At 37.7% G+C, this 12,749-nt stretch overlaps 1 protein-coding gene across 3 annotated transcripts in view; it reads left to right on the plus strand.

Moving 5' to 3' along the window:
• Positions 1–12,749, plus strand: part of SPIDR (scaffold protein involved in DNA repair) — a 200,107-nt gene that overhangs the window by 120,880 nt on the left and 66,478 nt on the right. For all 3 annotated transcript variants that reach the window (XM_027638539.1, XM_027638540.1, XM_027638541.1), the window contains exons 9-10: positions 9,664–9,874; positions 11,698–11,948. In XM_027638539.1, the coding sequence (XP_027494340.1) occupies positions 9,664–9,874; positions 11,698–11,948 (462 nt within the window). The remainder of the gene's footprint in view (positions 1–9,663; positions 9,875–11,697; positions 11,949–12,749) is intronic.

The raw sequence follows: 12,749 nt of genomic DNA on the forward strand, positions 1-12,749 counted from the left end.
CTGGGAGACCTCTTTAACTGAAGTGGGTTGTCTATGAACTGTCCCTTGATGTCTGATTGTAAGTCAGAGCCTCATTGCTGCCAGAACTCTTCCCAGGTTAACTCTTTCAGAGGTTATTGGTGACCCCCCTGTTTTGGGAGGTGTATTTGTGTCAGGCTTGTAGAAGTTTTATGATGTTTATGATAGTGCTTCAATCAATTATTTTCTTAGGTCCTCTAAGAGCACACAGATCTCATTCTTGTTTTGAAAAGGTTGTTCTTAGGTTTTATTTATGTCATGATATGTCTGGTATTTACCCCCTTCTTTCAACTTAGCTTATAATTAGTTTTGCTGGATTAGTTTTAAGGAGCTGTATTCATATGACTCTGCAAAATAGAGAACTGTGGTAGGTAAACTTGGCTTATTGGATTGGTAGATGTTGAAGTATTTTAAAGAAACATAAAGGCAGAGCTGTGTGTACTTTTTCTTTTTAATAATATGGGCTTTCATCTTTCCACTCCAATCCAGGGGTTCATCCACATCATTGCATTGTTGAGTCTGCTCTGCTGAGTGACTAGGTCTCTTACATGAATCTGAAAAAGAAATTTGGGCATATAAGAATAGTGTGATACAGTATGAAAATTCTCCCAGATGTGATCTGGTTGCTAAGTGTCATTGCAACTGTTCAGTGAAATAAAACAAGTTAAGCAATGACCTGCGCACCATGTAAGATTTAAATATTAGAAGTTTTTGCTTGTTGTGTACAATTATGTCTTTAAAGTAATGCAGGAATATTAAGATTGCTCTGGATTCAGAGCAGACAATGTTAAGGAAAATGTTGAATTTAAATGTTATTTCTCAGAGTGTTTTGACTGTGAGAGAGCTATGCCTCAGGATCCACCTATGATGATTTAATGGAAAAGATAAGTAATATTGCAAAGAAGCAAAATGAAGCTCTGAAAGTAATTTGTGAGGGATAACTTCAAAGTACATACATTATTGAGGGCTGTTTTCTAACCTGAAAAGCAGAAACGTATTTTGTTTATCACATATGATCAGTATTTCTGTGACAGAGCTGAGACTCTGAACTTTTTCCCTTCCACAAACAGTTTCACTTAGTCTATATGTCTACACCAGGATATTTCAGTAAAGAAGTTTCCACTCTGGTCACTAGCATTGCTCTCTTTTCACTGACTGTCGTGGGTGGATGCTGCAGAAAGGACTTTGCCTAAACCAGATTTCTGTGGTACCTGGCTTACCTACACCACCTTTACCTTTGTTACACGTTTATCAATAGTAGCAGCAATTACAGTGAAAAACAGAATTTTTCTCAGCTCAGTAAAGCTCAAGTGGGCCACAGTGCAGGTAAGCTTGGTCTACCACTTGCTTAAAGATCTGTTGAGCTCTGCAGGTCAGCTTTCTGTGCCAGGGGTCCAGCTACTTCCCCTTGCCTGGTGCTGTTCATTGAGACCCCTGGGCTGCTGCCCACCTTCTTGCTTGAAGCAGAGTTTGACCAGCTCAAAAGGCATCCTCTGCTTTGCTGTTGTGCTCTGTGGTACTTTCACTGCCTTTTGTGATTCTCCTTCGTGTTACCAGAGAACCCAGAGCTACTGCTACTTTCAGCTACTCTCCCTATGCTGATAGCACTGGATTTGTCTGTCTAAAAAGTGACCTCACCAGACTAGACCAGAATTTGATCTTTGTCCTGGCAAAGAAACAATACAAAATGTCCAGAAATGACTACCAGAACAAGTGTGGAGTACAAGAACAAGTCTGATGGAAGTTTTTTAGTTGTTTAGTAGTTGTATTGGGTTTTTTTTAATATTAGATTTGATAATAACATACATAAATAAAATTAAGCATATTAATGTATTGATATGTCTTTTTGAATACCAGAGTCTGCTCAGGGATAGTTATGTGTTCTCACTGTTGTGCGTGTGAAGACACTTTTGAGCATGTATGCAAGCATGGACTTACAAAGAGCCTTTGCCAATAGCAAAAGCCAAATCTCTATGGAAGAAAAGGCTAGTGTTCTTAATAATCTCTACAAAACATTGAACAATGTGTTTTAAAATGTCATTTATTTGTTAAAGTTTCTCCAATAACCCTCCAGACTTGAACCAACCATCCAAGTACACTGACTCTCTTGGTCAGAAATTCTTGAGTTCAAGTTCTTCACTCTAATACATGGCCCTCAGCTGCTTGGGTGGATATTGCGGAGATCTTCTGACCTGAGAAGCAGCTTCTCCTGATACCTCAGGAGTAGTGATGCTGTGTAATGGTGTTAGTGGCAACACTAACACTTTTCCTCCATAGGCAGAGGAGTTGTTGGTGTAACGTGTTGCCTCAACTCTCCATTGTGTCATGATGCCAGTGAAGGAACTAAAGAATCTATAAGCTTCTCTACAACAGAAGACTATGCAAATTTCCTTCCTCTCCAAAGGCACACTGTCATCCTCAAATCCTATGGGCAGGGGACTATGTTCATGGTCCTTGTGCTTTAGAGCAAAGGCTGGAGGAAGGACTTAAGCTCTCTTACTAGGAAGTTGTAGGTAAGTGTAAAGTGCACATATAAAATAGTGAACTCTGGATTGTTGATATTCAGGAATGTGCTTTTAGTGTTCAGATAGCTTCATTAATATGTCAGCTTAGTTTTCATCTAATGATCAGAAAAATACATGGAATAGTAAGACTGACAAGACATGGAGTCAAAAACATCATGATACCACTGTAGAAATTCATAGTGCATTTCTAAATTGGAATTTCAGTTTTCCAAATCAAAAATATGTTGCAAAAGTGGAAAAATATCAGAGAAGAGTGACGAGAAGAGAGGCATGGAGCTGCTTCCCTATGAGACATGACTAGGGTGACCAGTGCTCTCTACCTTGAGAAGGCAGCGGATGAGAGAGGACATGATAAAGTTCTGTATTAGGAAGTGCATTGGCAAGATGATTGTTCACTGCCTCTTAAAAACAAGAAGTGGGGGGCAGCAATGTAACCACTAGGTGACAGATCAAAACAAATCAAAGGAAGTGGTTTCTCACATGCATGTGATTAGACTGTAGAGCACTGTGGATGCTGCAGGATATTGTGGATGCTGTTAATTTACAAATGGTCCAAAAGCAGGCACAGAAGTTCCTGGAAGAAAAGTTTACCAAAGACTTTTAAATACAAGGATATTACTTCTGCCTTAGGAAGTCCTAAGCTGAAAGTTTTTAGAAGTTATCAGGGAGTGTTCTGGAGAACTTTCTCTAGAGGCTTGCTTTTATTTTCATAGTCTTCAAACATTTGCTGTTTGCTGCTGTAAGCTGGAGTATGGGCTGGATGGGCCTCTGTTCTTATACCAGTGTGGCCATTTTTTTTCTCTCTAATACTCAGTATGAGTTTTAATATGATGCCACTGTGCAGCTTGCTTGCTTCTTTTTTTTTACCTTTCAGAATCCCTCTGGTATGTCCCTGGACTTTGTGGTGGCTCGTCAGCCACCTCAAACCCTACGTGCAGTTTAGCACTGGGAACAGAGGGAAGAAGTCGTCTGAATAATGAGCTCGTGGCTGGTCAGACACAAGTTGATATATGGGGTAAACACACAGACTGGAATTCTTTCATAACATCTTGATTATGAAAAGATAACCATGATATTTATATCTCCCTAGTTACTTGTAACACCCTCATACTGTGTGGGGGCAGTGTTTTTGTTTTGTTTTTGGAGCAACTTTCTCATTTAGTGCTTTATCGTGTGCAGTTCTTTTAATAATAATTGTTTCATGTCTGACTTACGTGTTAGGTGTTAAAAAATCTCAGCATCACAGTTGGAGTATGTTTTTAGCAAATTCTCTCTAAAGTATTACCCCAGTAAGCTCAAGAGATTGTTTCAATGCCAGTTTGTACGTAAGCACAGTCTGTGAGGGGAATTTTATGTTTGGTGGTGCCAAAGGTTAAGCTTTGGGGTCTAGAATGCTAGAAATTTCAGGTGCTTTCTTTGCAGCCAAAATAAGTGGCAGGATAGCTCTGAGAAACTTCCCTACTTTCCAATTCTGGTAAAGCCTGGTATTAGAGTAATTTCCTGGAGGTGGATGAGATTTGCTTTGATATCCATCTGTGCTTTCCTACATCAGAAGACCTGCATATCCCCTTCAATTAACACATGGTGCAGCTCCCTGCAGAGGTGAGAGCACTGGGTGTGTGGTATAATAGTGCTTGATGTTAACCACAAGCTTTTTATAGAAGAGCTCTTCTTAAATGTGAAAATTTCCATACAACTTTTTTTCGTGCTACAGGGTGTCATATTTCAAAAGGCAGCACTATGGCAAGCCAGTGGTTAGTTTATATGATTACTTTGAAATTAGTAAAATGATACAGTGATAAAAATGTTGGCTTTGTATACTGTAATTTCTTGCTGGAGTGATTTCTTAGGTGTACAAGTATTTTTGTTGAAAACTACAATGTTATTTTGCAGAAAGAACTTATACTGCAATAGAAAAGATTTTTTTTCATTACTTGAGTTGTTTTACTGATTTTCTTAATTTGCTTTTTACTTAAGGTTCAGTGACAAATGATAACAGATTGAGTTATAACAAATCTATATATTTAATAGCTATGTGTTCTTTTCTTTGTGTCTTGTATTCATGGAATGATACCTCAGATGAAGTATTCTTGCAGTAGGGGAACAAAGCAAATATCTAGCCATTCTCTTCACAAATAAAATGTGTCATGCTTTAAAAGTAGACATTTTAGACATAGCTTGAGTAGCTTTTTATTGTTACATCTTCTGCATAACTGCCATTCTTAGGAGCCAAAGCTGTATTTCTTTGGAAACCTGACACAGTTGAGAATTGTATGTTTGACATATATGACTTTGGACATTGATCTAGATGGTTAGTAATATTATTTCTTCATGGAGAAATCAGCCTTGAGAATTTGTACCACAATAATCTGTTGCTTTGAATAAGATAATTTCAAAGAAAGAGATACCAGCTGATTTTTGTTTTCTATCTTTGAGGTTGGGGCACAGCAAGAAGATTTGTATTATGAAAATGTGAGCTCAGAATCACAGTGTCCATACAGACTGTTCAAGCGATGGTAAATGACACTGATGGAGGCTCACACACAAGTGGTGAGATCACTCACTCATGGATAAAAATTCTGTGTTTGGGCAATCTCTGGGCGTGACAGAAGGTAGATCTGTTCCAAATGACTTTTTGATTTGGGCTATCTATTGAGAAGATAGTTACTGTCCTTGAGTGATAGGTGGGCAGAGATCTGTCTGAACTTGGTTGGGTTTGTGTTTTGGTTTTTAATTATTAGCTCGATGCTCTGGCATTTCTTGCCCATGTTAACTATTTTTCACAGATAGAACATTGCAAATGTCCCACAACTCCAAGCCTGATGCAGCATGAGCAACTTCCTCCACACTGGATAAAACAATCAATTCCTAGGAAGTCAGGATGGGCCTTGTATGTTGTTCCTGTCCTCCAGTGTGGGGGAATGATTCCTTATGCTTCTGGGCAGCAGTGTAGGGCTCTGGCGCGTGCTCTTATGCTACACGTACTACTGCTGTGCTACTTGGTGTGTGTTAAACCTTCTTTACACAGAAATTGTTGTTCTGAGACTTGAAAATAGCCTGTTTTGTGTTTACAGTGCATGTTGTAGGTCACCAAAATGCTAAGAGTGTTCAGTTAATGCAGTGTAGTCTTCAAAAAAATACTCTAGGCCTTTTACATGAGGAAAAAAAAAAAAAACAGAAAAACAAAAACCTAATAAAATACCCAGAGAGAGTGAACAAAAAAAATGTTCTCTTATTTAAAGTGATCCCGAGTCTTCTCGAGTTCATGAACCAGCACCGCCGTTTGATGTCAGCAGAACTGAGCGGAAGCGTGTGGTTTGTTAGCTTGCTGCTGCCACAGAGTCACAACTCGCTGGCTGCGGATGGGCTGTGCAGGGCAGACCACAGTGCAAACCTGACGACTGTTTGGCAGCAGGATTAAGACCCTGCCTCAACTTGAAACGTCAGCTGCTTCACCCCATGCTATGCTGTACGTTCTGCAGCATTTCGTATCTCAAATGCTGACAGACCACGATTAACGTAGAAGTAGACAAGGAAATGTCCTGCTTCCACTTGGCCAGAGAGCCATTTCATTGTAGGAGGGAGGAAGAGAAAAAGCAAGCTACATTCTTGGATAGAGAAGCAAGCTGCTGCTGGAAAATAAAAAAAAATAACATTATTGCCTCATGTTCCTTTAGCATGTGACCAGTTACGGCAATTGCTGATTGTCTACATACCAGGAAAAAAATGCCCTGTAGTATAAAGAGTTCCCAGTCTGTACTTCAGGTCATTGCAAAGGTCTAAAGGCAATTATTAGGGAAGTCAACTGCTAATCCAACTTTTAAATATAATTTGCTGAGCAAGAGAAAAATCAGAGAGTACAAGAGAAGGTTTCCAAGGATTTTATAATCTGTAGTGAGCTTTATTTTTTTTCCGTCGTCTGTGTGATTTTCTTTGAAAACGAGCTTTTAAAGTATAATGAAGCAGATAGAAAGGAAGCAATTTAAGAGAGGTCACAGAAGACTTGCACTGCCCACTTAACACTTTATCTGTTAAGAGGATGCTATGGAGTGTATTCTGTATCTTAGAGTAGGGTTACTGCTGGCTTTAGAGAATATGCAGCTGGAACAGATCCAGAAATTTGGGGGGACCAGTTATGGTGTCTCAGGGACTACACATGTAGGGATTGCTTGGATAAGTGGGGCATTTTTCCTAACTTTTCCAGCATGATAGGCTTTCTTTGCTCTGGTCTATACCTTTCAAGCAGACAGGAAGAATTCAGGTACACAAGTGTCTCTAACGTGATTGCATTCATTGCAAAGAGAACAATATATGAGCAATATACAGTGGCAATGCAGAGATTTCTGCTGTGAAGACAGTAAAAATTCTCATCCCACAGAAGAATATATATATATATATATATATATATATATATATATATATATATAAAACTTGGTAATAATATAATAAACAATAGTTTTATTCCATATATTATGTGTAAAATATACATTATTTTATACATATGCGTGTGTGTATTTTATATATAAAACATACTTCCATTTAGCCATCCACCTGCACACAAAATAGTGAGCTTATTACAAACTTTTTTCTTTTTTCTTTCTTTTAAATTAGTTATTATTTCTATTTATTGCTGGTTCTTTTCATTGTGAAGAATCTGTCCATTGAGAAATAGGGAAGATTTAAGTAGACTTAAGTGAATATTCCTCTATCCTAGCTGAAGAGTTACTGCTAAGTCTGTGGACACCTATGCAGGTCTAAAACAAATTGTTTCTTACAGAGAGTGTTTTTAGTGAACTACTTAGAGATAAGAAATGGGGAGGTTCTCCTGGAAGTGTATATATGTCCTGTTTTTGCTTTGTGGAAATGCCAAATAGCCTTTAGTTTATGCATTGCCCGTTTAAAGATATGATGAAATAATGAGTACTTTATCAAAAAAGCTCTTGGTGGTTGTGAAAGTACTCGAGGTATGGAGTGCATAGGCATAGCAAAACCATGGTACACGTAATTTGAGTATCAGTAAAACCTGCCTGCCTTAAAAAGATCACATACCTGTACAGGAAAATAAAAATAAAACCATAAACCTCAAAGTTTCTGCAAATGATTTGCTACTAACGTCAGTATTTTTTTTAGAGAATGAGATGATTTAGATCAAGCAAACATTCTTCTGACATTAGTGACGTAACGCTCTCGTGTTCAGAGAGATTTCCTGTTTACTTTGAGTCTGAACACAGACGTCTCAAGAAAGTAGGTGCTAAAATTTTTGTTACACATCTGCATATAAAGACAGCCCAAACTGTTCTGAGATATGTAGTAAATTTTATATACATTTTTGTTCTCTAGAAAAATAGGGTTAAAAATTTCATAAGATCAGAGATGTCTCAGTTTGCTGACCCAGCTGATTCCTCAGTTTTAATCATATAATGCAGAAATTATCAGGTGATGTCAATTTGGCAGCCTTGTGAGCTACTGTCATGCTCTTAACTGGGACCTTTGTTAGCAGATTCATCTGGAGTCAAGGGACTCGGTGTCCCTTAGGGGGATGTACTGCTGCTGTCCGAAAACTGGAGAGCTTTCAGATGGCAGTAAGGCTTCTTTGTGGTGAAGTTCAAGACTTAGTTATATGCTGTAACTTTTCATGCATTTTCTGTTTCAAATCGTAACTTCTGTGAATGTTCACCGTAGAAGCAACGCATCTTTTTCATAATTTATGTGTATGATTCATAGTTCTAAGTTACAAGCTTGGTTTTAAATATATACTTTTTTCCTAAAAGGCAGAGATCATCTTGCTGTTGCTTTATTTTCCTAATTATAAAATAACAGGGATTATATTTAAAAACTTGCTGCAACTCTTCTTATGCCTTTGAAAATATGAATACATCAGTCATACATTTAAGTATCTGCTCTCTGAAGAATGAAGGAGTCACTTACAAAACATACCATGGTCAAGATCTTGTAGGGACTAAGATCAAAAATAAATAGTTTTGAGTGTTTTGTTTTGCTTTTTAACTCTGCATGGTTGCATTTTGACGGACAGTGTCATAGATGTGGAAATTTGCTTCGTAATATGACTGCTGAGCATATTAGAGACTGAAGTTCTGAGGTTACTACTGAACTCGGGTCAACTCAGCTTTACTGCCAAGGCAGAAGGCCTTGTCTTACTCCCAGGTGATAAAGATCTAATTGTAAAAAAACCAGACTACAATAAAGTGGATTTTGGGTTGTTTTGATGGTCTGTAGAAAATGAGATTCTTCATTGTTTTTGTTAGCTGACTTAATTAGATTTTGTATCCTGTGAGTATAAAAAGTGTACTTCTAAATGTACAACTGTGATACTAGTGTAAGAAAAAATCCCAACATCAATACATGCTTTGGCATGAAATTATTGTGTGTTTAATGATTCTGCAACCATTACCTTAATCTGCTGGGCAAGAACTTGCTGCATGTGGAGCTGTTAGTGAATTTACATTGGCACTAGAAACCAAAACTGGATCTTGGAGAGCACATTTATGACAGCGGCAAACACACAGGCAAGATAATATACAGCATATCGTAAGAAAAACATATTTTGCACTTAGAAAAATTGAGGAGGGAGGAGCAGTTTACTGCTGGCTGCAGTGAGAATGGATTCGTGTCAGTGGGAAGCACTCACCAGAGAGGGATGTCCTGCAAGAGCCAGGCTGGGTCCAGCAGAGCCAGTGCTCTGAATTAACATAGAGCAGGACTAGTAGTCTTTTGTTCTCAGCTTTTAACTCAGTAACTGTATGCAGGCGTTCGTGGTGCTCTTGGTTCTGTGCTGACAATGCAGGGACACCAGGCAGCCTTTATGTGAAACCAGACAGGGTTCATGGGGCTCAACAGGTTCCAGGTGTAAGTTGTCCCTGGATGCAGTGGAGCTCCAGGGACTATGGAGCCCAGGGCTATGCCTAAGATAGGAGGACTGATCCAAGCTGACTATTTCTATAGAGTAAGTTATTTACAATTTTGATAACAGACCTCTGAAGTGTTTTAGTGGTAATGATAGAAAAAAAGAGGAGAGAAATACAATGCAACACACATGTTTTAAAGAAGTCCTTATCCACCTTGTCATGGATTTGATGCCACTTAAATTATTTTTTTCCAGGCAAAAATTGCTTCTCAGAAATGCAGATGTTCCTGTTATCATGAATACCTACTTTAGTCAGAAGGTGCTACTCAGTGAACATTCAGAAGCAAGAGAGAAGACATGTGGTCTTACAAAGATGCTTATCAGGAAGAATGTTATATCTTTGGCACAGACCTTCAGACTAGATGACCTTGATGATGAGTTACACCAGGAATCTTCAGATAATCGGGTAAGGTCCATTTGGTTTGCAATTTTAGCACTTGTTAAGAAGTTGGTCAGCAGATGTTTGGAAATGGTCAGAAAAACAAAAATTCTACATTACTGACCTTTTCAGTTTCCCCTTTCATTTAGCTAAGGCTGAATAATACGCGGTGTTTATTTTAATAATATTTTCTTAGCAGAGGCTTTTGGTCCATCCAAATGCTGAACTGCTGTGAAGTTATTTTGCTGAAGGCTCACTACTGTTCTAAATAGTAAATGTAGCTTGGTTTTTCATTGATTTTTCTCTTCCTTGTTATGGCTGAATAACTAAAAAATAAAATCTGTTTTCTTCTAACTCACCCAAGATAGTATTTTAAACAAACATTCCATTTTTCCACTCATATTTCTTAACTCATTTCCTAATTGATCCTATCCTTTCTTTAAAGAATCAATTTATAACATCATCACCCTTTCCCACCCCTTCATTTCTTTTCCTTCCTATTTTGACTTTGTTTGTATTAAGATGACTACTGACTCTGCATTTCCCTAGTTGTGCTTGTACAAGCTGAGGTATTTTAAAGGATTTGTTTTTTTAACAGCCTGTGCCAGGACTTTCTGAAAGTAAGGCTCTTGTAAAGGCATTATATTGGCTACCCAAATCATTCTTAATATTTGAGAAGTTTGGCCCTACAAGTTTGAAGAACAATGAATGTCAACATTTTATATTTGCCTTAATATATCATTCCCATTATAGGCCTGGGAATTAAAAAATTACATAAATCCTAATCTGCTTTCTTGCTTCAACTCTAACTTATAAAAAGCTTCAACTATGGTATTTGAAAACCAGAACAATTGACTTGTTCCTCTCATGGCTCCTAAGAAACAAAACCACTTCATTTAAAACTCAGTAGACAAGTTTTATTGCAACCTCTTTGTAGGTAAAGGGTAGTGTTGTACCGCAATTTACTTCTAAATATTGCAAATTCTCCTTCTTTACTGGTCTATAATACTTATGGTACAGTCTGTGATACTCTGAAAATCTTTCTTGGCACCCAGCTGTTTGTAAAAACAGGGTTCATTGTGAAAATAGAAATTTGGCTCATCCTGTGAAGGAACCTATAAATATTGACCGTGTTAGTCTATACTTGTGTACAATTTTTACCAAGAGAGATTTATTTTTAAAATAAAATCAATGAAATTTCTCATTTACATTAAGGGAAAATGGCTCATTCATAAAATTTATTTTGAAAATTTGGAAGATTTTATTAATAAAATATGTTTTGGAAGTAGTGAACCAATAAATTAAGGTTTGTACTTTGAAGATTTTTACTTTTCATTAATCATCTAATTCTTTTACATTGAAATATTTTCCATTGAAATGTGTAAGTCTGATGACTAACTTACTAGTCTACAGAACTAGACATCTGTTCATTTACAACTTTATCTGAAAGTCCAGAATCATTCAAGATGGATTTTACTCTTTATTTTAAAAGAGAAAGGAACAGAACATCAAAGAACTAAAAATGAAACTAAATTCAAGGGGAAGAATCATAAGGACTAATATCAGTTCTGTTTTCCTGCTGGTGTCACTCTCATCTCTCATGTACTGAGTTAGCTCTAGAGCACCTGTTAAATACAGGAGTGCATTGTGTATGAAACTCTCTTGGGTGTTCATTAAAAATCCACAATAAATACTGGCCACTAGTCTCTAAGTTACTTTAGGAACATTAAGTATTTTGAAACTGATTTTGCACTTGCAACTTGATTTTTCATGCTGAAGTTTCCCTCTCTAGCTCCACACAGTTTCAAGGTTCCCAGGAATGTTTCTGTTGATGGGTTTTCCTTCACCAGGTTGCTCATGCTCCACAAATCCATAACAACTGTGATTTGAAACGGCATCCGTTAGCACTGAGTGCTCTTAATGATTCTCTACTTGAAATGGTGGAAAGCCAGGGAGCAGTGGCATGGAGAGAAGCACAGGTACGAGTTGTTATCCAAAGGGTGTACTGTTTGCCTGCAAGACAAGGTTACAGAAGCCACATTCAAGGAAACAAGCCTCTTTGTGCAACACCCATCATAAATACAGATCCACCAAATGTTAGGTGAGTAATAAGATGCATGGGAATTTTCCTGTTGAGGCTGTGATATATGGGAAACCAAAGAGGAGGGTGTTTGGAAACGTCACTTGTCAGCTCGTAGGGAATAAACACACTCAGCAAGGCATGAGGCTGTTGATGGAAGCAGTGCAGTTTTGTAGTAGGTGTACTGTGACAGTAGTTCTGCCCAGAGAAGAGAAGGATCTGTCTATAGTTTATGTCATCAACAGATGACAGGAAGATTGAAAATTAAGTAATTGGAAGTTAATTTAAAACCATCGATGAACATCTTATACTGTTCCTTGAGTTTCACGGAATAGCCGTTACATCCCATTTGCCTGTTTCAGTCTCTGGTATTGCTCTGCTGGTAACTTATCCTCGTAGAATTGTCTTTTGAAACAAAAGAGAAATACACAGAGAGATAGGGAAATGAAGGGCTTTTCTAAAATGAGGATTTTGCAAGATACCATTAGAGAAACATAGGTGTACACTTCCATTGTGAAGTCACTGGTAAAAGATCCCATTGACTTCTGGAAATCTGCAGGTCATCGCACTTAAATTCCTCTGCAGTAAAAGGTAATGTGGTGTCAAAACACTAACACTAATGCAGAAATCCTACATACAGAACCCATGGACCAGTGGTTTTAACCTTTTCTGTTTTAGTCTTTGCATCCCAATACTGGTATGTTTAGAGTGTAGTGAATCAAGAACTGGATCTTGTTTTCTTAAATACAAAAGATATGGCAGACAGTTTTCCTTTCTGACCAGTACTGAACTTTTGAATCCTTTCCTTTTCCTTTTATGATC

The sequence above is a fragment of the Corapipo altera genome, unplaced genomic scaffold, assembly GCF_003945725.1.
Source record: "Corapipo altera isolate COAL_440 unplaced genomic scaffold, ASM394572v1 49, whole genome shotgun sequence".
Lineage (NCBI taxonomy): Eukaryota > Metazoa > Chordata > Aves > Passeriformes > Pipridae > Corapipo > Corapipo altera.